This window comes from Brienomyrus brachyistius, chromosome 14 (assembly GCF_023856365.1).
Source record: "Brienomyrus brachyistius isolate T26 chromosome 14, BBRACH_0.4, whole genome shotgun sequence".
Classification (NCBI taxonomy): domain Eukaryota; kingdom Metazoa; phylum Chordata; class Actinopteri; order Osteoglossiformes; family Mormyridae; genus Brienomyrus; species Brienomyrus brachyistius.
The window spans coordinates 5,630,001-5,653,051 of record NC_064546.1 but is presented as its reverse complement, the minus strand read 5'-3'; the positions used below and the strand labels follow the sequence as shown (position 1 = coordinate 5,653,051).

The window sequence follows — 23,051 nt, the reverse complement described above, 5'->3', positions numbered from 1 at the left end:
TATTGGTTGAGATAACCATTTAGCAGCTAATTTAGCCAAATTTATTGCAACCGCTAGAGCATCTTCAGTTCAGCAAACCCTGACAAGGACATGGCAGCTGCTGCCAGTATGTGCAGACTCACAGCTCCCTCCAGTGGTTTGCTATAGTTATGGCATCCTGAAGTACATTCTCCTATAGAGGCGCATATCTCAGTATATGAAAACTTATCATTATTTAATTCATAGATCTTTTTAAACAGCTGATTTTTTAAACAACCATCCATGGATTCATTCTCTCAAAATTAAGGAAAAAAATGTGCATGAAATCAATTTTTCCATAATATGTTTTTGTATGAAACCAAAGTCCAAATGATCCTTGGTAATTCACGCTGCAGATCACTGGCATGGTACGTCATGGGTAGGTATAGCGGCAGTCTGCTGTGAACGCTGACACAGCGTTCCTTTCTTTGGCACATTTGGACTCCATGAACTCAATGCACCTATTTGGCTAAGCTCACTAGGCATTCTGTCCTCTGCAGTGATGAACAAGGGACAGTGTGTTACCAAGTATTACCGCTGGATACAGAAGAATGGCGGCTATATCTGGATCCAGTCTAGCGCCACTATCGCTATCAATGCCAAGAATGCCAATGAAAAGAACATCATCTGGGTAAACTATGTTCTCAGGTAAGAGGGGCCGATGCTTACCTTATTTCATCAAGTTTGTTTGTCTTGCCTGTTGTTTTGTTTATCGTTTCCTTGAAAAATCATCCATTGCATTGTACTATGTAGTATTGTATTCCGGAGCATTTGGAATCTGATGCATGACAATATTATCCTGGTACATTCATGGATACATAACATTGACATTTCAGGGCGCTATGTGATTTTCTGCACTTTAGGTAAAAATTCAGCCAAATCTCAATTAAAGGTTCCTTCTCAGATCTCTAGAATTTGTCCTCTCCCTCTCATACACATTGATGGGCAAATAGATTTATCTCCACAATCCCCACTTAATTTCTTTCACCCTTGCTGGCCAGAGTAGTGCTTTGTTAGAGATCATTAGAGAGAGGCATCCTTTGGGGAAGGAAGCCGATCAATCGCAATGCGGGAAGAATAGCAAACACTCCGACAATCCCTGACAACAACCTTCTTAAAGAGCTTTTCTGTGGTCGACTTCTTCATCACCATCCTCTTTTGTATCCGCAGCAATCCAGAGTACAAGGACACGCCCATAGACATTGCACAGCTCCCCAATCTGCCGGAGAAGGCCTCCGAGTCATCCGAGACCTCCGACTCGGAATCAGACTCTAAGGAAAACTCTGGTATGCATCATAAAAAAATGAGCACCACGCCCAAGAAGCAGCCTAAGTGTTCCGAGAATGGCTAACCTGCTGCTGTTATACTGGGAGGGAAGCAGCCTGGGTACATATGTGGTGTGTTTATCTTATGTGAGAGGATAGGGCTGCTTTCTGAGGAATAAGAGATATAGTTCAGCGGGGGGGATGTTGCTGTGGGGTAGGGGTGACAGTATAGTGAGCCCCCTGTTGCTACACCTCTGTATCTGTGTACATCATTCGGTCTACTGAGCTCCCCAGCTGCCTCAGGCCCAACCCAGTCTTCTTGGGGCTGGCAGCACTTCACGAGCACTGACCCTCTCTGTACAAGTCCAAGGTCGCCGGTGTAGCCAACAGGAGCTATACAATTAGCATCTGTTTAAAGGAGAGAGTGCAGGCACATGTCCTCCCTAGGGAATACATGCTAACTCCCTCTCCTCTCCCCTGCTTTAGCCTCAGACACCTTCCATCTGCTACATATACATATACATATACCTACACTGAAACAGCTTTCAAAGTCTGACATTTTTCATTGGTTTTAACCGTAGTTTCAAGCTGTAAGCAAGGCCTGTCTCTTCAGAGCGGTACATGGATTTTTATAGCGGCTGCCCTTTGTTTGTTCCTCAGAAGACAACGAGAACTCCAAGTCTGACGGGAAGGGGAACCAGTCGGAGAACAGCGAGGACCCAGAGTCTGACAGCAAGAAGCAGCCAGGCCGGCCCTCGGAGCAGGAGATGCGGCGGCAGGAGGAGGGAGACAGCTCAAGCAACCCCGAGAGTCAGGACAGCGAGGACAGCATGGAGCCATCCGATGGCGAGGGGGAGAGCAAGGAGGGCCGGTTGGGGCGGCTCGGCAACCTGCACATCAAGGTGGAGCGCTACTGCGACGGGGAGGCCGTCGAGCTGCCTCACTCGCTCTCCTCTGATTCCGACGAGTACGACAGCACCAGGGACTCGGACAGCGCCGGCGACCTCCACACCTCCGCCTCCTCAAAGCATCAGAAGCGGAAGAAGCGGAGGAAAAAGCAGAAGGGAGACAGCAGTCAGCGGCGACGCCTGACCTCCGCCACCCCCAGCCCAGGGGTCCTGGATTCGGCCCTAGGGGAGCAGCATGGCCTGCTGCCCCCACCATCCCCTGGCAGTGCCTCAGTGCTCAAGATCAAGACCGAGATGTCAGAGCCCATCAACTTCGACAACGACAGCAGCATCTGGAACTACCCTCCCAACAGAGAGATATCAAGGAACGAGTCCCCCTACAGCATGACCAAGCCTCCCGCGACAACCGACCACTTCCCGTCCCCGCAGGGAGGCGGTCTGCAGGTTTCCATCCCCGACTCTGTCCTCACACCCCCTGGCACAGAAGGCACGAATGCTCGAAAACCTGCATACAGTGGCACTGCCCCTTCCTCAGCCTCGAGCGTGGCCAGCCTAGCCCCACCATCCAGCACCTCTTCCTCTGACCCCCTGTCTCCGCCTCTCTCCGCCTCCCCGCGGGACAAGCAGCAGGGGACTCCAAGTACTTCCAGTTCCTTGCTGTACACCAGCGACCTCGAGGCCCTCCAGCGGCTTCAGGCCGGCAACGTGGTGCTTCCACTGGTCCACCGGGTGACAGGCACCCTAGCTGCCACCAGCACGGCTGCTCAGCGGGTCTACACCACTGGCACCATCCGCTATGCCCCCGCTGACGTCACCCTTGCCATGCAGGGAAACCTGCTGCCCAACGCCCATACGATGAACTTTGTGGATGTCAACAGCCCCAGCTTCGGCATCGACCCCAAGACACCCATGGAGATGCTGTACCACCACGTCCACCGGCTCAACATGTCCGGCCCTTTCGGGGGAGGGGTCAGTGGGGCGAGCCTCACTCAGATGCCGGCGACAAACGTCTTCACCACAGCCGAGGGACTATTCTCCACTCTCCCGTTCCCCGTGTACAGCAACGGGATCCACACCACACAAACTCTTGAGCGTAAAGAAGATTAAAGCAAAACAACAAGACCATATTACTGTGTTCAACTGTCAAAGACAATTTGAGGCATAAGACTGTGTTTCAAATGGGTAAAAAAAAAAATAATTCTAGCACTTTGAATTTGAGCAAGTGAGCTCATAGTATTAAAATGAATGGTCCCCGTGACGTTCTTCTCTCTCGCTCTCTCTCTCGCTCTCTCTCTCTCTGTCTCTCTCTCTCTCTGCTTCTTTGCCTCTGTCCTTCTCTCTGTATACCGTTCACGATCTCTCTCTGTACAGACTAAAACGGATTATTCTTTATTGCAAAGAGTGGCTTTTTCACATACAGAGAGCTTCTGAGTACTTGACGCCTGTTCTGTGGTCTCCTGAGATGTACTTTTTATTTGAGTTGATTTTGTTGCATCTTTATGAAGATGCCTTCAATTTGTATATTTAAAGGTAATGGAGAGCAAAACAGTTTTAGCCCAAAACTGAAACGGTTTTAGTCCACATTTTGATGGCGACCGAGGCTGAAGAAGGGAGGTTACCCTGTTTGATATAGTTCAGAGGATTTTTATTGTCATTTCTAATCGGGGGAATAGTATTTTAGAATTAATGTGTTTCTCTTTTTTTATAGCTCAGACATAACTGACTTGCAAATCACACATTTAAAGCAATTTCAGCCGGGTATTGACCTGTGAATAGAATGTTACTATAATATCCCAGGAATTCAAAACTGATCAGTCCAGGATATTCCCAGTTCCATTTACTCTTACAGATCCATGGTGCTATCATCTGATAACCCTCATTTAGCTGGCTGAAGCAGGTAGTGGTACATAGCTCATGGTGAATGCCAGGTGGGGAGATTTTCTGTAGAAAACTCTTACCTCTAGCTGAGCAGGTATACCTTCATATTTGCCTCTCTTATCAAGGGAATGTACTTGCATGCTCAATTTGATTGAGCTTAAGAATGGATTTTTGTGTGGGTTGATTTTGTTTTTACTCTTTAGTCTAATCTTCTTTTCTCAGTAAAACTGAGGCTAATTTACGTCATTAACTTGAAACGTTTGTGTTCACAAATGTGTATTTTTAACAGTATTTCATTTGAGTGAATTCAGATTCTTTTGTCCCTATGTACATTGAATGTCATCAGCATCACTCAGCATCCCATAAAGTCTCTGAAATCTCAGATAAGTCAGCAAGATTGTAATAAATACATGCATAACAATCACAGATATGTAATACTGCATTTAAGAATATCACATTCCTAATTTTATCTCTTTGTTGCCAAAAAGTTAATGTCACAGTTTGGTGTTAAAAAAAAACACTGTGATTCTCATTTTAAGAAGAAAAAAATATCATAAAATAAAAAAAAAAATCTATCACATCATCTTTTGGCAGCCGCCCATCAAGGCATCTATTACCAAGCGTGAGACCCGTAAATGTGTACAATGTGTAAGTGTCATTGGCTGTCAGTCTCCATGGCGATTTCAATGTGTTAACGTTATTATATGCAGTATATACCAAGCTGATGTAGCTGTTTCGTCCTTTGTCTTCTCTGTGCTTTTTCTCTAGTCTGGGGCCAGGGGGGTCGTATCTGCCCCTCTCCCTCCTCTCTGCAGTCCTAGTGAATCAGTGATTCTTGGAGGTTAGTGGATTTTGTGTGGTGGCCTTCTTATGTAGTGTCACCTTATGCTGCTTCCTTTTGTCTGTATTTCTTTCTGTTTCCGCTATTGCTTTGCTGTTGTGTAGTCTACAGACCTCTCTTTCTCTCAGAGATAAAAAGACTCTTAACTAGCTCAAAGGTTTATGGAGCCATTTGCCACTGAGGAATTCTGGGACTTTAGTTTCCAGCTTGCTTACATTTACAGAATAAAATGATACAAATTTAAAGTAGCACTTAGAACATGTAACAGACTGGAACCATAAAAGCCTCAGTTGTGAAACATTCCCAGAGTCCCTTGTGCTTATCTTGTATGCATTGGGTGTATTTCATTGGTTTCCACCAAACCTGTTGACTTCAAGGACCCTGTAACACACAGGAAAAAAAAAATCATAATAGTATTTCAGGACAATAAACAATTTTAAAGATTTCTTAAAGAAATGAAAAGACAAAATGTTTCGCACTATAAATCTATTTTTATAGGTGTTTTGGAAATGCATGTTTACTAAGTTGATTGTTTAGTTTACTTGATTTTGTTCGGTCCAGCAGCTTTGTCAACATTCAGTGTTTTTTAGTCTGTCCAGCAAAGGGTGGGGGAGCCTTTGTCTTTTTAACTGAATCAGGCTACTCCCCTACATCAGGAAACAAGTGTCTGTGGTTTCTGTGATGGTGTGTTGTTACTTAAACCCAGGTCATAAGAAATAGGTGTAAAAAAATAATAATAACAAAAAAGGAAAATGTGGTGGAATTTAGGTTGGCAGGTGGAATGTTTTGGGGGGACTTGGTGTCGCCACTTGAGATTTCTGGGATAGTAGATGTTAGTGTTTTCTACTTACTGGGGCATGAGGTTTGGGGAGAGGGGCAGCTCTAAAACAGACACCGTGGACCAGGAAATACACCCATGTGTTACAAAGGAACAGCAGGATGAGCTGTTTTAATGTTTCTGTGTTGTGTCAAAATGATTGCTGGTGATTTAAACTAAAACTAATCTCAGCTGCTGTCAGATACATAGTGTTTAAAAATTACAATATGAAAAAAACACTTCATTACCTGTGAAGACTGTGTCTGTGTTTTTAACTATTTCTTGTACAATTATACAGATTCTTTTATGAGGAATTTGGTGCCAAGTAGATGAATAAGGGGTAAAGGGAATTCTCTTAGTATCAATGTTAACAGTGTTATAAATTCTAAATACAAACAAATTAAAATATTAAAAAGAGAAAACTATGGTACATTTTTATTTTTGTTTGATTTTGAAAAACATAACTAACTGAAGCTAACTTTGAGTGCCTGGCTTATTTTTTTTAAAAAACATCTTTTTTTCATTGACCATGAATAATGCTGCAATTCAGAAATGTACATACTTCATTTTACAACAGGGTTATTTTATACTTTTGTAGATTCTCATCAGCTCAGAGAAACATGTCATACATGGTTGTCTTTCTGTAACACGGTTTTTTACCATCCTACAGGTGCCATGTTCATAATAAACTTCTCTTAGATTTGTTACTATCTGGCATAATTTCTTTTGCTTTCAGCCATCTTGATGACCGCCACACACCACAGTGATCTGCCAGCTTTTCTTTTTCCCTCCCTTCCTCCCTTTCTTTCGTTCTTTCTTTCTTTCTAGCTTGCTTTATTTTTATGGAATTAACTGTGACACTGGCCTTTTGATATGTTCTGCTCTCAGTTTTGGTTCCTGTTCTCTTAACGAAAGCTTGGCTTGAGGAACTCCACATGCACAGGTGTTTTCCTGAGAAGAACGACTTGGAGGAGCCCTTGTGTCCTGCAACGAAAAGCAGAAAAAGCAGAAGAATAAAAATTGTACCCAAATTCTTTGTTATAAATTTTTTAAAAAGCAGCCCTGTATAGACTGAAAGCCTGGCGCTAAAACAAAAAAAATCCAAGCCAACAAAGAAAACATTACATAAAATTGCAGGACTCTTAAGCTTAAGGGTGGGGCGGCATGGTGGTGCAGTGCTTAGCACTGGTGCCTCACACCTCTGGGACCCGGGTTCAAGTCTCCGCCTGGGTCACATGTGTGTGGAGTTTGCATGTTCTCCCCATGTCGTCGTGGGGTTTCCTCCGGGTACTCCAGTTTCCCCCCACAGTCCAAAAACATGCTGAGGCTAATTGGACTTACTAAACTTGCCCGTGTGAGTGTGCCCTGCGATGGGCTGCCCCCCCATCCTGGGTTGTTCCCTGCCTCATGCCCATAGCTTCCAGGATAGGCTCCGGACCCCCCCGTGTCCCAGAAGGATAAGCAGTTTGGAACATGGATGGATGGATGATTAATGGTTACATATGACAAGTTAGTGAGAGTGGGGAGATTAGAGGGCTGTCTCATAAATTTTACCACGGCTGCACTTGGACCTACAGAGTACTCGAAGAGAGGCGCTCAACATGGGCACTGAAACATGTAACCGACACCAGCAGTGGCCCTCTCGCATCCATGGCGATAACAGTGTTTTTGATTGGGCCCTTTTCTGCTGGTGTCAGTTTCATCACTGCCTCTGGGTTGTTCATTAGCTTGATCTTATACTATGAGCAGTGCTTAATTAGTGCCAGAGCTCAGCTCCAGAACCTCTAGCTAACAGCAGCACACCTTCTCCTCAAACGCTACACCCTGTATAATTAAACTTAAAATTAATTTGAGTTAAACTTTGGAATAGATACAAACTGAACTAAAGAAATATATATTTATAAAATCTTTGTGTTGTTTGACTTTTTTGACAGAAATCCACCTAAATTAGTCTGTTTCGCATATCTGACTTTTAATTTGAAAGGGAAAAATTGTACCACACTGTAGGTGCTCGCAGTAGGTCTCCGTGGTTTTACTCCGGCACCTCAGAGTTTACAAATTAAGTACTGCTTATGAGACATCTAAGCTTTAAATTGGGTAAATTTATTCAAAGAAATCCTCACAAACTAAAAGAAACATTTCTTCTCAAAACACATATGGCACAAATTTTGGCGGCGCTGTGTTCAGGGTTTTGTCAGCCTCCCTGTGCCAGGATAACGACACTTTCTGCTATTATACTGTAATGCCAGGTGGGATAGGAAAGCACATTTAAAAGAATCATTCCTCCATGCAAAATCTCTCCAGATCCTACAGAATCCTTGGCTCCACAAGCTTTCTATGGCCCCTGCAAAAGCTGCATTCTGTGGTCAGTGAACCATTTTTGTGCGCTTTGAATCATTGTCCTGCTGGAAGATTTTAGCAGAAACCAGTCTTTACAGATTTTGGTATATGATCTCCTGAAGTATTTTCATCATGTTTATATATTATGTCGGTTTATATTTTCAAATCCTGTAGCTACTTGATGCAAACTTCTGCCAACTCTCTCCATTTCATGACTAATTGTGAAATTATGTGAAAAGATTTCAATGTAAGATCAAAACAGGCATTTTTTTCATATCTTTTTGGTCAGTTTTACCAAGGATGCCAATAATTTTGCAGGACATTGTAGATACGCATCATACAAGAAATGGTTTACTATACTAATTAGATCTTTAAAGTTATAAGTCTGGACAGTTGAGGTGGATACTGTGCCCAAGCAAAAAATAGTAATATGATAATGATTAAATATTCAAATGATTATACAAGACAATCACATAATAAACTTCATGACTGGTTATAGTATGGAAAAGGCTTGTAGAAATTTGCATTCAGAAGCTGCATGATTTGAAGACAAATTGGCATAATATATGCTATAAATATACTAAGAAGCTATTGTACACTCTCACAATTAGAGTAAATGATATTCTCTTTTTTGCATCTCCAGCAATACTATTGAATTTTCTTAGGAGTACATAAGTAATTCAGTGTTTAATAGCAAATAAAAAATGCCATAGTGAGGGGCAGTAGCCAAGGATTACACCCTCTGAACCGGAAGTAGCTTTGGTTGGTTATTTTGTTGGTTAGTGGGCATTTTCTGTACCTGAAGCTGAACTCTGGGGTTAGTCTGGAGTCTCGGGTTAGTCTGGAGTCTTGTGTCTGGGGTTTGGGGGGTTTGTTTCTGTCTGTCAGTGTTTTATTTCTGGTGATCGGCATGTTGTCGACTTGTCTGGGTTTGCAGTGCAGTGAACAGATGTTCTGCCCTTTTTTCCTACCCAACAAAAACTGCTTCTCAGCCCTACAGCAACTAGATTTACATTTCTGTTGTACTTGGCATTACATCGTGTTTTGAGAGTGAGGGCTGCATGTCCACATTTTATGAGTCAAGAAAGAAAGGCTAGTTGTGTTTACTGGCAAAAGAAATTCCTGATATATATATATATATATCCGATATATAATGGCACGTCAAACAGGAAAAATTTTATCATGTTTAGAGCTGATATGATGAAGAATTTCTATTTTTGCACTGCATGTCTTATATTTTGAGCTAAGATGATATTGAATAAAAAATATGATGTATATTGTCATGCCGCAGCATGACACCAGGCAGAAAAGAGTGACGATCCACTGGCAGCTCCGAGACCATGAGGAGTTTATTACAAAATAAAACCCACTACAAAACCAAAAGGATCAAGAGTAATCAGAAAAACATAAAACTAGGAATAAACTAAATCATGGAATAAATACAATTATAGGACAAGGAGAACATATGGAGCAAGATTAGGCAAAAAAAAAAAGTGAAGTGAATAACACACTGTACCAAACAGTTCTGAACGTCAACATTTCATACAATGAATCATCAAAGAACAGAACAAGAACAGGCACTTAAATGCACACCTAACAAGACAATGCAAGTTGGTGAGAATCAGAACTATTTGACCAATCAGAACTTTGGACTCACAGGGCAAACAAGGAAAGGGTATGGTATATTACAATTCAACAGTACGGAGGGTAAAATTAACAAACACTAAGGGTTAACCAAAGCAGGTCGGTAAATCTCTCGACAAGATTGACATTCTCCCTGCAGACAGACACACTACTGATGACTGTGCCCAAGAAGTCATTAAATGCCTGGATCTTGGTCTTTAACCAGGATACCCACAATCCTAGACAATAGGACTCCTCGCTCAGTCTCTCGAGAGTCCTGATTAGAGCCTCCATTGACTTCGCTACGATCACAGCATCGTCAACAAAGTCAAGATCAGTAAATCTTTCTTCACCAATGGACGCCCCACAGCTGCTGGACCCCATGACCCTGCCCAGCACCCAGTCCATACAAGCATTGAACAGAGTACGAGCCAGAACACACACCTGGCGAATCCCAGAATCAACTGGGAAGAGCGCAGAGGTTCTGCCTCCACTCTGCAAAGCACTCATAGTACCAGTATATAGGCCGGCCATGATGTCCAACAACTTCAGGGGGATCCCACGAAGTCTCAGGATGTCCCACAGGGCAACTCGATCAACTGGGTAGAACGTTTTACGAAAATCGACAAAGGCTGCAAAGAACCTCTGCCAATATTCGCGTTTGGGCTCAATGAGAACTCTCAGTGCAAGTATACGGTCGATGGTAGACTTCTTAGGCGTAAAACAAGACTGCTCCAGTCACTGACAGACAAGCAAGTGATCACGGATCCTGTTAAGGATAACCCTAGCAAGGACCTTACCCAACACTGAAAGCAGTGTTATTCCCCTGTAGTTTCCACAATCCAAGTGATCACCCTTCCCTTTCCAGATAGGGACCACAAGTCCCGTTTTCCAGTCAGTTGGGATGATGCCTGCAATGCCAGGAGGACAGCCTTCCCACCAGCCTAGAGAAGTTCACCCCGGATATCACAGATCCCCGTGGCCTTCCCTACCCTGAGCTGATTCACTACCCGTGAAATCTCAGTGAGATTGGCTGGTTCACAGCTGATCGGAGGGTCAGCTTCAAGAACCGTGGACCTAGGGATGTTCAACATCCTAGCCTGAGGGTCAGCTTTAAACAGCTGCTCAAAGTAGCCGGCCCAGCGGATCACAAATACACATCTGTGAGGACCATTCCATCACTCGCCCTGACTGCAAATCTCCAAGGACCAGATTCAGATCTGCGTAATGCTTCGACTCCTCTGTAAGCAGGACGTGGGTCACTAGACCACAGATGGTGTGTCACTTGCTCACAGATTTGTCTAACAAACGCCTCCTTATCTGTCCTCAGAGCCCTCACAGCCCTTCTTCCCAGTTCCCAGTACAGACTGGTGCGCTGTGACTCCTCTCAATAATATTCAGTGTGCCCTGCGAGACAAAACACCTCCTTCTGGGGACACTGGCAACACCAACACAACCCTCGGCAACCTTCAGGGTCTTATCACAGAAGATCTCCCACATCACGTTAGAGTCAGCAATCACATCCAAGTCTGCAAGCTCTTCACACAAATTGCATGCATACTTATCAGAAATAGCTTGATCTTGGAGTCTGGCTAAGTCCAGGCTTGATCTTCTAGTAGGTGGTAGCCAACTAGATCTAAGATGAATCTTCAGAGTAGCAACAAAAAGTCTGTGGTCAGAATTCACAAACTGGGCTTTTCTGTAGACCTTGCAGTTCTGCAGGAGCCTCCAGCGTTTGCCCATGAGGATGTAGTCAATCTCCTTTGCTGCACCACCAGTATTGGAGTACCAAGTCCAACGATGTGGCTCAGTGGTTGCATTGACGTCACCTCGTGGGCACCCTTCAACCACCGAGCGAAGTTGCAAGTAAAATGTCTCCCTCAGCGAGACATCACTTACCGCGGTCGGAGCATTCACTGAGACAACAGACAAGACATCCAAGGGGTGCCTTACCCTGAATCTCAAAATAAATTTGTTGACAGGAGTGATGTCAGACACCATCGGAAAAAGCCGATCCGCTACGGCAACAGCTACTCCATGGGTATGGCACCCATCAGACCGACCAGGTCAAAAGTAGGTATACCCACCTACAGAGACCTAACCACTCCCTGGTCTGCATACCTCAGAGTGTGCTGCCACCAAAACGCGGAGTTTAAAAAGCTATCCCGACAGCAGAGGAAGATGGTCATCTTTCCGGAGAGTCAAGACGTTCCACTTGCCCACCCGGATGGGTCTCCTCAAACTGGGACCTGAGTGCAGCCATGCAGCAGGTGACGCCTCAGCATCACACCAGCCCCGACCCCCAACAGGCCTGACCCTATTAGCTCTCCAACGGTTTTGAAGTACGTAGGTAATTCAGTGTTTAATAGCAAATAAAAAATGCCATAGTGATGTTCAGTAGCCAAGGATTACGCCCTCTGAACCGGAAGTAACGTTGGATTGTTATTTTGCCTAGTTAGTGGGCATTTGTACCTGAAGCTCCTGAAGTCTTTCCCCCATCCCCTTCCCAGGACCTTTGGTACCAGAGATGGGGATCATAACCCTGCACCAATGAGGGGCCCATTGCTAACCCTGGCAATATATATAATGAATGTGAAATTACAGAAAGGCACTTCTTTGGTCAACTTTGTTGGGTTTTCCAGTACAAGGCGTGCGACGTGTGGGATTATGACTGGGAGGCCAAAAGTTTAAATAAGGCAGAAAGAGCAAGAAGAGAGTGCAGTGTCTCCCAAGCAAGGAAAGTTTAATTGAAACTATTGCAAGTACTTCCAGCAAGACCATTGCTGTCCCTAACTCACAGTCATCATTTGAAAGAGTAAATGATGGTGTACGCACCACGGTATGGTTCATTTCATATTCAGTATTCCTACTTTAATATCTTTTAACGAATACAAGCTAGGCAATTTCGTAATGACTGGAAAACCAATGTTTGTTTTAAAGAAAGCAATAACATTCAATCCAAATCATTATTAAACACCACTAACATAAAACAAACATAAGGATATTCTGATGTGTTTTTTTTTTACTTGTTCTTTACAGAAAATAAATGAAGGCCAGTGAATCTTGGGTTTGAAAAATAAATATTTCTACAATTTTTTCTTTTTTAAAATATTGAAAATGGGTGACACACTCAAACATAAAATAAGGAATAAAAGTTTTACATTTCTAATATGTCTGAAATTACTCAATTTGAAGCCTTTTGGTATCAACCGAACTTTTGGTATCAACTATAGTAGCTTAATTTTCCAGAAAAACAAAACACTTTATTTTTATTTGCATCACTGTTTTCCAAACATATGCAAAATTATTTTTGCCTGATACAGTTTTTCTCCATTGCTTTGGAGAATTTCTCAAATAACAATTAACATTTGCAAAACAACAAGTGTAATCCCTACACCATAATGTCACTTCTGCACAGCGGAACATAATTTCTCATCGCTTCACACAAATTTGCCAGTGTTTTAGCACATATCCGAAAAACACCATACATTCCATAAATCGCAGTGACATGGCACTGTTGTGTTTCAGTATATGATTTTCTTGTTCTTGTATTGCCCTTTTGCTGCTTTTGTGATGTACAGTGCTGTGTGACTTTTTCATTTCCTATTGCACTGTGTCTTGTACTTGAGATCTGAGAAAAGTCTGTGTGCATCTGAGTGCTTTGTCTTGCCATTGAATGTAGAGCGTTGCAATGTTGAAACTGGTGTTAACATAAATAAGAATCAGTTTGCTTATGACATATGATCAATCAGTGACAAGGAGAACCGACTTTCGTTCAGCATTGTGGAGTTCAGGAGCTTGTGAGGCTTACACTGACATACTGAGAATATATCTAAGCATTTTGACTCTCCTGGTTAAAACAATGCTTGTTGTTGACTTATCTACTTTTGAGACATGAGCTAATTGTTTTGAGTAAGTGACAGGCTTTTGCAGAAAAACCTCAGTGTGCTATTTGCATGAACTGTTTTGAGAAATGTTGTTACAGTCTAGACAATGTTAAGCATTGTACTGAGAAAAGGAGTTGGTTATAGTTGTTTGAGCACTAATTATAACAATGTGGCATGAGGGTTCACAGCTTTTCATGTTGCCGGTATCACATCATATTTTGTGTCCATCTTAACGTGTGAGTCCAGGGACGCTGTTTCGCGTATTATTGGGAATAAATCCATGGTTTCCGTTCATGTGCACGAGCCCTCTGCGCATTTCAGTTATCTTAATTTTACCTTTTTCATTTAACGTACCGCAATTAATTAAAAATTTTCAGGAAAGCAGACTCATGTATAAAACATAGATGTTGCGACTATTTTCCACGATTTCTCGCTTTTATTTTTCATTTACATGTATTTAATTCAAAGGGGAGGCGTGCAAGCTAAACAGAATTAACTATCGACCAATGATATATTCAGGTATGTAAATGCAGATTTCAGAGAAATTAATATTTTAAAACGACATGATAATTATTCTTTTTCATTTGCTTATATCACTTTTTGATTGTTTATTTGGCATTTTATTTTGTGTATTTTTCGAAGGTGGCTCATGCCACGTGAACAGAAACCATACATTCATTCCCAATAATATGTGGAACAGCGCTCCTGGAGTCACACATCACGATGGTCACAGAATACGGCGTAACACCATTCGCCTGCTTGGAGGGGAAGGCAGACCGGTTCCCTTAGATCAGGGGTGCCCAACTCCAGTCCTGGGGGGCCAGAGCTCTGCACATTTTTGAGTTTCCCCTCATTTAACACACCTGATTCAACTCCTTGTGCTAATTACCACACAGCTCTTGAGCTGAATAATTTATGGTGGAACAGGGAAAGAACTAAGCTACACAGAGCTCCGGCCCTCCAGAACTGGAGTTGGGCACCCCTGCCTTAGATAGAGAGGGACCGGGGAGTAGCACGTGCCTTTTGCTTCTGCTATTTTTGTAGGACAGTATAGCGTTTGATCTCCCACCCCAGCTAGACTTCGACATTATGCTTCCCATCCTGGTTGCGACGTTTTGCTTGGGAGAAACCAAGTTATACCCCACGGGGGGAGTCTCGTCGTTAGACGATTAAATGGAAGTTTTATGTATAGTTTAAATGTTTGTATGTCTTTGTCCGTTTATGTTTTGTATGTTTTTCTTTTATGGTTGGGTACTATGCTGGTGCACCCCCAGAACTGAATCCCAAGCTGAGGATGACTGCTTCCCTTCTCCCGTGGAGTGTTAAAAGGGTTTTGTGTGCTGTGCCATGGGATGTGGAGGTTAGTCTGCAGTGTTGATGGTGGATGTTGCTTTTTAGTCACTAGTGCTGGGCCTGTGGGGTCGTAGATGTGCTCAGTGGGGGAGGGTTGTCCTTGGAGGGAACTTGTAGCTTGTTAGTGCCCATTTTTAATGAGCTTTGCTGTTAATCAAAGTATTTCTTTGTGACTCCTGCTTGTGGGGAGTATTCTTCTGCCTCTGATACTGGACCATACTGGGGAAGCAATTCTGGTAGCATAGATTTATTCTGAGTTAAAAAAAATACCTCTTACAGTATGTTTCATGAAATTGGCAAAGGAATCGAGAAACTGTAATACATAATTTGGTAAGTTCAGTGTATTTTCTTGATACACTATCAATATTGTGAAGTTAATCCTTGTATATTTTGCACAATACGTCTTGCAATTGAAGTAGGAAACATTCAGCAAAAATACCCAGACCTTAAAAGGTCAATTAGTAACTACTTCTCCAATGGTAAAGACCATTTAACATTACATTCTTACCCTGGGATTTAAGTGCTATCCCACTGAAAAGTACGGAAATATCGGTTTCTGGTCGCATAAGAACTACCTGTAAAAAACTGTCACTACACAGAAAATGCTAAGTAGCAGTTTCTGGCAGCATAAAACTATGTGTTAAAAACTGCTATAGGACAGTAATTTTGATAGCATAAATCCTTAAACAAATGTCCATCCGAAACCATGGGTTGGACATTTTGGCAAAGTAGCAAAAACGAACAGATATAACTGAAAATTTCTGATACTGTAGTAAATTCTGGCAAAGCAGCAAAAACACTGGCCTCTTGCTTCCGGGTTCGTGGTGCGTTGTCTCAGGTTTTATGATTTTGGTTACCCGCTGTCTTGTCTCAGTTTTAAGGTTTTGGTTTGCCTGCGACTTGCGTTTTGGTGTTAGTAAGCCTCAGTTCTGCAAATTTGCCACTTCTACACTTTCACTCGCCCATCTAGTCAGCAATCCCCAGTCCCTGCTGGTAACTTTTGTCCCGCAATTGTCCCCATCTCAGGGCTTGTTGGCCAGGAAATAAGCATTGTACATCGATGCTCTGGTTCTGGTCCTGTTTGTCGTGAAAATCGTGGTTATTTTTTTAACCAAAAAACCAAGTATGTTGCCAGGCTGTGTTTCTTTTATACCTATAGAGAAGTACCTCTTACTCAACCCAATATGTGCTGTTGATGTACCACAAAAAAATTAGTTTTCATTGCAAATATACCATTTTTTTGAAGACAAATAGTTACAATGATTAGTTCATTTTTATCCCCTTCAGGTGTAGACTGCCCCTATGATACTGCACCCCTTTTGCAAGAAGGCACTGTGATCTTACGGCCAGGCACCCAGTTACTCGTATGTGCAGATCTCAAACATTCCACAGCACACTAACAATCAGAGAATCTGATCATAATTCAGATACATAATTAATCTCAGCTTGCCTTATCGTGATTATTACTGCGTACATTGTGCAAAATATTACTCACTTGTAGACGCAATGTGGTAGAGCTGTTGGCTGGGAAAATCTTACATGTAATTATTTAAGACATACTTATCAGTGGTGAAATGGATGGTCAGAATGATGCAGAAGCAAGAGGAAATGACCTTTACTGATCTAACACGAAGCAGAGTGACTGAATCAGCTGCATATCATTTTGATCTAAGGCACGGCTTAGTTGGAAACAAGATTTTAATAATTTACATTCTGAAGTAGTATTAAGCTATAGGTGGCAAAGAATAGTGTGTCAATTTATAAGTCTTCATGATATGAATAGTGCTTGTCTTGATTGTAATGTTTCATACCTCCAAATAACTCTGAAGTGTTTTTTTTTTTAAAAAAAAAAAAAAACCTTCATCAGGACTATTCATTTTTTCATTTCAAATACAATCCATTTTCAAATGAAAATTGTCTCATAGAAAATAATATTCTTCTAACAGAACCACATAAATTGCAACATAAACAGTTGTTTTGCATTTATATTTGCACATTTGGGCCTAAGGTTTAAGTAGACCTTATAAAATAGACTGCAGAGCTGATGGAGTGGGAACCTGGAGAGTCTTGTCTGAAATGAATATTTGTCATAGTTATTGTAGGTTCAAGGAAATTGCGGCACTCAGACTTGGCAATGGCAATAAATGAATTACACTTTGCATCTGAATTTAGATGTTGAATGCAAATGTAATCTATCAAGTCTCATTGATTCCACATGCCAGGAAAATACTTTGGATAAAAATGCATTGTGTTTTCCTCCCAATAAGGTATAGGAACTAATTCCCATAATGGTTTATGGCTTTTTAAAATACTATAAGTGGAATAGTAATTGGCATTATAAACATGAAAAGACAAGCGAAAGAAAAATTGGAAAGAATGATAGCTGGACCTGTGTAAATACGAAGCCCAGAACAATTATACATATAAAGGTTTTATTTTTCCAAGTTTCACCGACCAAATCCACAGGTATTTGTCAATATTCCATCTTGATTTTAAGTGGTGTATAGAGGTTAAAACTGAAGCTCACTTTTAAAAAATCCCAACATGTTTTAAATATTTTACACAGTTTCACATGAAGACCATAAATGATAGATCATAAGCCTGAGAGAAGCTCGGATACAGAGCTCCCCTAATGACCAAACCTCGTCTTTCTGTCTTTCTAACCTGTCCTCATTAGGATCCTAGTCAGGTGTTTCGTTTGCAAAAGCAAAATGATATGGTTGATTCGTTTTGTACAGGTCATCATGGGCTTTTTATGAGTTTTCATTTTCACTGTAATATTTACCATAATTAACAGAAATATGTAACCATTTGAATAATAAGTATGAAGTCTAAAGTCATACTATGTTGTGGCATACAGTATATAATGGCTGCCATTTGTCTGGCAAACATAATATATTTTTGCCATTCTCTGTATATGCTTGGCTCAAACCAGGCCACTAAATGAGAATGAAGGGATGTGGATCTGTGCCAGAACAGGCTGTCCTCCCCTCCCAGCCCTTGATATGAAAGTCAAAATGCAAAGGGTTTGTTTTTCAAGGTCAGTGTGAACCCTGAGGCTCTGGCTTCACAAAGAGATGAAGTGGCACCCCTGTTAAAGCCATTATTTGTCAGTATAAGTGGATTACAGTTGATTACCACTGAATTTTACTGCCCTGAAATCCCTACTAAATTCTTTATTGGTAACTGTACTTTCCTACCAGCCCATAAAAACAGACACTAGTCATTCATTGCTAAGTACTCTTGTCTTTCTTTGCATTCTCCATCCATCCATCCACCCATCCATATTCCATATGCTCATCCAGCTCAGGGTCACAGATCTTTGCATTCTGCAAAAGTGTGAAAATCTATTAATATATTTTCAAAATAAATTTGAGTATTACAATCAAGGGATTGTTGTGAACAAAAGTCTGCTTCATAGCATCAGTGCTGCCATCACCATTCAGAAATATATCAGTGTTTCTCAGGTCACAGTTACCGGCATCAGCAACTCTTATATTTAATATTACGATTAATATCTGAACATATTAACTTTATAATTGCATTATTATCATTTAACTACCATTTAACCCTTTAATGGAACACTCACAAATGATGATGACAAATGACCGATTCTTTAGAATAAGCTGCTTTACCTTATCAGAAAAGAATCTTTTGACAAAAAAATCCTTTGACAATCACATGAGGAGGCATGACATGACATGTGAAAGGATGTGATGTAAAAAGTATTAAATCATTTAAAAACAACAAAGATTTCATCGTTTAGAAATAGACTGACACTGTTTGGGGTGGAGTTTGACAGCTAAACATAACTCCAAAAATTACCAAACCATGTGATAAAATGGGTTTGTCTGATACAGGAATACATGTGCATATACAGGGAATTGGCCTCTGTAACATGCAGATCCATAATAAAGGAACACACTATATTTTCAATGCCCCTATCCGTTGCACATAGACACGGTGTCCCATCTGTCTGAAAGGAGATTGAGCTCCACTCAGAGAGGGCGAGGAAGTTTTATGTAAATTGATTACGATGAAGTTAAGGTGCACTGCAGGTCAGTGTAAGCCAGTTATAACATACCTTACTGATCAATACTATTTTGATCTGTTTTTAGCTACGCACATTTCACAGCCTTTGGCACAAAAATGAAAGTGTATGTTCTTAGGAAAAAAAATGTTGATTGACAGTTCTGTTACTACTGTGTACACATTCAACGTGTTAGTGCTAGCTAGGCAGTGGATACAGTAACACCTTGTAAACAGGTCACATACTGAACAAGGACTAACTCAGTGCCCCTAGAGCAGGATGACATGCCCTTCAAGTAATGGTACTTTAACCTTGTATAATGAGGTACTTAATATTTCTTGTTTCAGAAAAATGTCTAAATTAACAAACAAATATTTAAGTTAATATTGTAAGCTTTTTAAAAAACGAAAAATAAATTAAAAAAAAAGCCTATTAAGCTACTGAGCTCATTTTCCTGTAATTTTTTATTGCAATAGTTTAAATGTGTCCATTTGGAGATAAATCTAATCCATCAGAATCCAGGTGAGAATCATAAATTGGGGCCCCAAAACCAGCAGGAATTTTACTCTTAATTCAGGTCAAGCATCTGTCAGATGGAGAGAGCAGCACCCCCTGCTGTAAGCTGTGTTTGTGTCCTTCCCATCAGTGCTGTAACCCCACCTTCTACCAGCTCTTAAGAAGGATTAGCTGAGTCACTCAAAGAGGTACCATACTTATATGATTTCGGAATTCATAGTTTCTCCATGACGAACATTCAATGTACTAAGTCCAACAGCTACAACAACACACCGATTAATGGGAAATTGTATGCATGCAGTACACTGTTGCCATCCACTGAAAACATGCCAGTGCTGACAGTTATCAAACTGGTATCTGGTCCAGTGTAACTATAAGGTCCCAGTATAGCAATCAATCAATCAATCAATCAATCAATCAATCAATCAATCAATCTATCTATCTATCTATCTATCTATCTATCTATCTATCTATCTATCTATCTTCAAACCACTTCTCCTGGTGAGAGTCGCAGTCTAGCATGGTAATGGCAGTGCTGTTTATGTTTTTTCCTGATTGCTTTCGCACATTTCATGAAACATGCCTAACATTCTCAGGACTATAAGAGCATTTCTCAAAACACTCCCTGCATATAACACAATACTATGTTTTAGCAGCAAAGGCCTGTAACTTACACAAAACAATTAGCTCATGTCTCAAAAGCAAATAATTCCACCAATTAATTAGTCAGCGCCACCTAAATGAAAAGTACAATCTGCATCATTTTGACCATGAGAGTCAAAATGCTTAGATATATTGTCAGTACCCTGCCTCGTGCCCATTGCTTCCGGGATAGGCTCCGGACCCCCCGCGACCCAGTAGGATAAGCAGTTTGGAAAATGGATGGATGGATGGATGGATGGATGAATATTGTCAGTATGTCAGTATAAATATGCTCCTGAGCTCCACAATGCTGAACGATAGTCGGTTCCCACTTTCTCATTGCCACAGACTAATCATTTTCTTTAACTGTCAGAAACCAGTTTCAGCATCACACGGTTCTACATTGCAGTATGAAAAGTGAAAGCATTGACATGCTCATGTAACTACTTCAGATCTCAATACATCATACAATAGTACACCAAAATGTCACATAGTAAAAAACAGTAAAATGGCACTACAGGAACAACAAAATTACAACAAAAGCATGTACTACAGGAACCAAAAACACAACAAGGCTGTAAAATAGCAAGTTATAGAATATATTTTTAAATCATTTTGAAAGCTTGGTTAACTGATTTGTATGTGGTGGCTAACACGATGATCACATACATATATTGTTTAGGGTGTAAAATTGCCACATTGGAAAACTACATAATCTATTGTGACTAACTAGATTAAAGCAACTGAAAATTGTACCAAATGATAACAATTATCCATTTGCATGTATGTACTAAAACATTTGGAAATTGTGTGAAGCAATGATAAATAATGTTCTGCTGTGCAGAAGTGACTGTGTGGGAATTACTACTTGTTTTGCAAATGTTAATTGTCATGTGAGAAACGCTCCGAAGCAGTCGGGGAAAACTGTAATGGCCTGCAACATTTGTGACAACAGTTTTCAGTTAGTTACCCACAGTTACACTATAGTCACAGTGAGAATAAGTAATTTCATTGGAATACAGAGAATGGCTACAATTATAATGCAGCATTGGTTGTGAAAAAAACAAACAAAAAAATATTAGATGTTTATAATAAAAAGATAACCTTCAAATATCCATCCCATCCCAGAAAATGCATGAAATTGCTCCTTAAATGAAGTTTTTTTACTCACTTTATTATTTAGGAAATTCAAATACTAATAGCAAACTACACTGATTGAATAATTAAGAGGAACAGTGCCCATATTCAAGATCCATCATAAAAAAACAATGCTGGATGTTTTATAAACACTCTGTCATAATTGTCCATGCTTACATCAAAATTCAACATAAATATATTATTTAGCTTGATAACCAATGTTAACAGAATGTAATATGCTTTACATTATGGGCTACTTTCTTCTACCTCTGATGTTAGGTCTAGAAATATTTGTATGGTATATAACATATACGCATTAAGATACATTGTTACATATTAAGAAACTCAGCTTTAGAATAGAATAGAATAGAATAGAATAGAATAGAACAGAATGACTTTATTGTCATTGCACACATGAACACATTTTCACATTTTCACAATGAAATTAGCAGAGCAGTCCCTAGGATGTGCATACATCTAGTCATTACAACATAAAAAATCACACATTTAAAAAAAATGAACATCCTGTGTAAACATTAATAAATAGATGTGCATTGTTTTGGCAGTAATTCCGTATTTCACAGTTTTCATAATATTTCAGAGTTATTTTGCATTACACAGTTTTCACAGTATTGCACAGTTATTGAACCAAGTTGGTTTTAGTCTCAGTTCAGTTCACTGATGGTTCTGGGAAAAGCCCACGGTTTTTGAGGCTGTTTGTGCAGGTCTTTGTAGCACCTCTCTGACAGCCGCAGAGAGAAGAGGCGGTGGCAGGGATGAGTGGTGTCTCTCAGGATGTTGCTGACTCTGCAATTCTGAAGATGTCCTACAGTGAGGGCAGTGGAAGATCTTTTGGGCAGTGTTGCTGATTCTCTGTACTACTCGCCTGTCTGCCGCTGTGCAGTTGACATATCAAGCTGCAACACCGTATGTCAATACACTCCCAACAGAGCAGTGGTAGAAGGACACAAGCAGCCCCGTAGCCCGGATGGTCTTCCTAAGTGTCCATAAGAAGTGCTGAGTTTTCTTGACCAGAGTGGTGGAGTTGGTTGTCCTTTTGAGGTCGTCAGTGATGTGACTTCCCAGGAACTGGAAGCCCTTTTTACTTCCTCTCCTCTGAAGCTAAGAGGAGAATGGTACTCTTGCTGTCTCCGGAAGTCTAGAATGATTTCTTTGGGTTCTTTTGTTTTAGTATTCAGTGACAGGTTCTTTGCTGTGCTTCACTCTACCAGTTTGTAGACTTCATCTCTGCATGCTGTCTCATTCCCGCCTGCGAGCCCCACCACTGTTGTGCTGTCAGTGTAGAGATAGAATGGAAGGGGGCTCCCTTGAGCCACGCCGGTGCTGAAGGTCAGAGCAAGGTGGTGTCCGAGTCTAACTCACTGTGGCCTGTTGGTTAGAAAGTCCTTAATCCTCATACACAAAGGGTTACTGGGGCCCAGCTCCAGGAGTTTGGTGACTAACCTGCTGGGGGCAGTGGTGTTAAATGCTGCGCTGTAGTCCACAAAAAGCATTCTCACATACGTCCCTCGCCGTTCAAAGTGGGTTAGTGCTGTGTGGAGAATTACAGCGACAGCATCCTGTGTGGAACGGTTTGGCCTGTACGCAAACTGATGCGGGTCCAGGGTGGAAAAGAGGGTGGATTTGATCAGCCAGGATCAGTCTTTCAAAGCATTTTGTTAGCAAACAGTATCCAGTATAAACACAGCAATGTATTCTAAAAGGCATATTAATGGAGGTGCACAATATATAATAAAGACAAAATATGAGACCATTTGGCTGGCAATAATATCAGA

General features: G+C 41.2%; 1 protein-coding gene across 4 annotated transcripts in view; it reads left to right on the top strand.

Annotated features, from left to right (window-relative positions):
* Nucleotides 1-6,437, top strand: part of LOC125707168 (neuronal PAS domain-containing protein 3) — a 280,684-nt gene extending 274,247 nt beyond the window's left edge. For 3 of the 4 annotated variants that reach the window (XM_048974124.1, XM_048974127.1, XM_048974126.1), the window contains exons 10-12: nt 519-666; nt 1,189-1,304; nt 1,944-6,437. In XM_048974124.1, coding sequence (XP_048830081.1) covers nt 519-666; nt 1,189-1,304; nt 1,944-3,298 — 1,619 coding nt within the window. In that variant the 3' untranslated portion in view covers nt 3,299-6,437. The remainder of the gene's footprint in view (nt 1-518; nt 667-1,188; nt 1,305-1,943) is intronic. The other variant, XM_048974125.1, reaches the window with a different exon arrangement.
* Nucleotides 6,438-23,051: the final 16,614 nt, after the last annotated feature.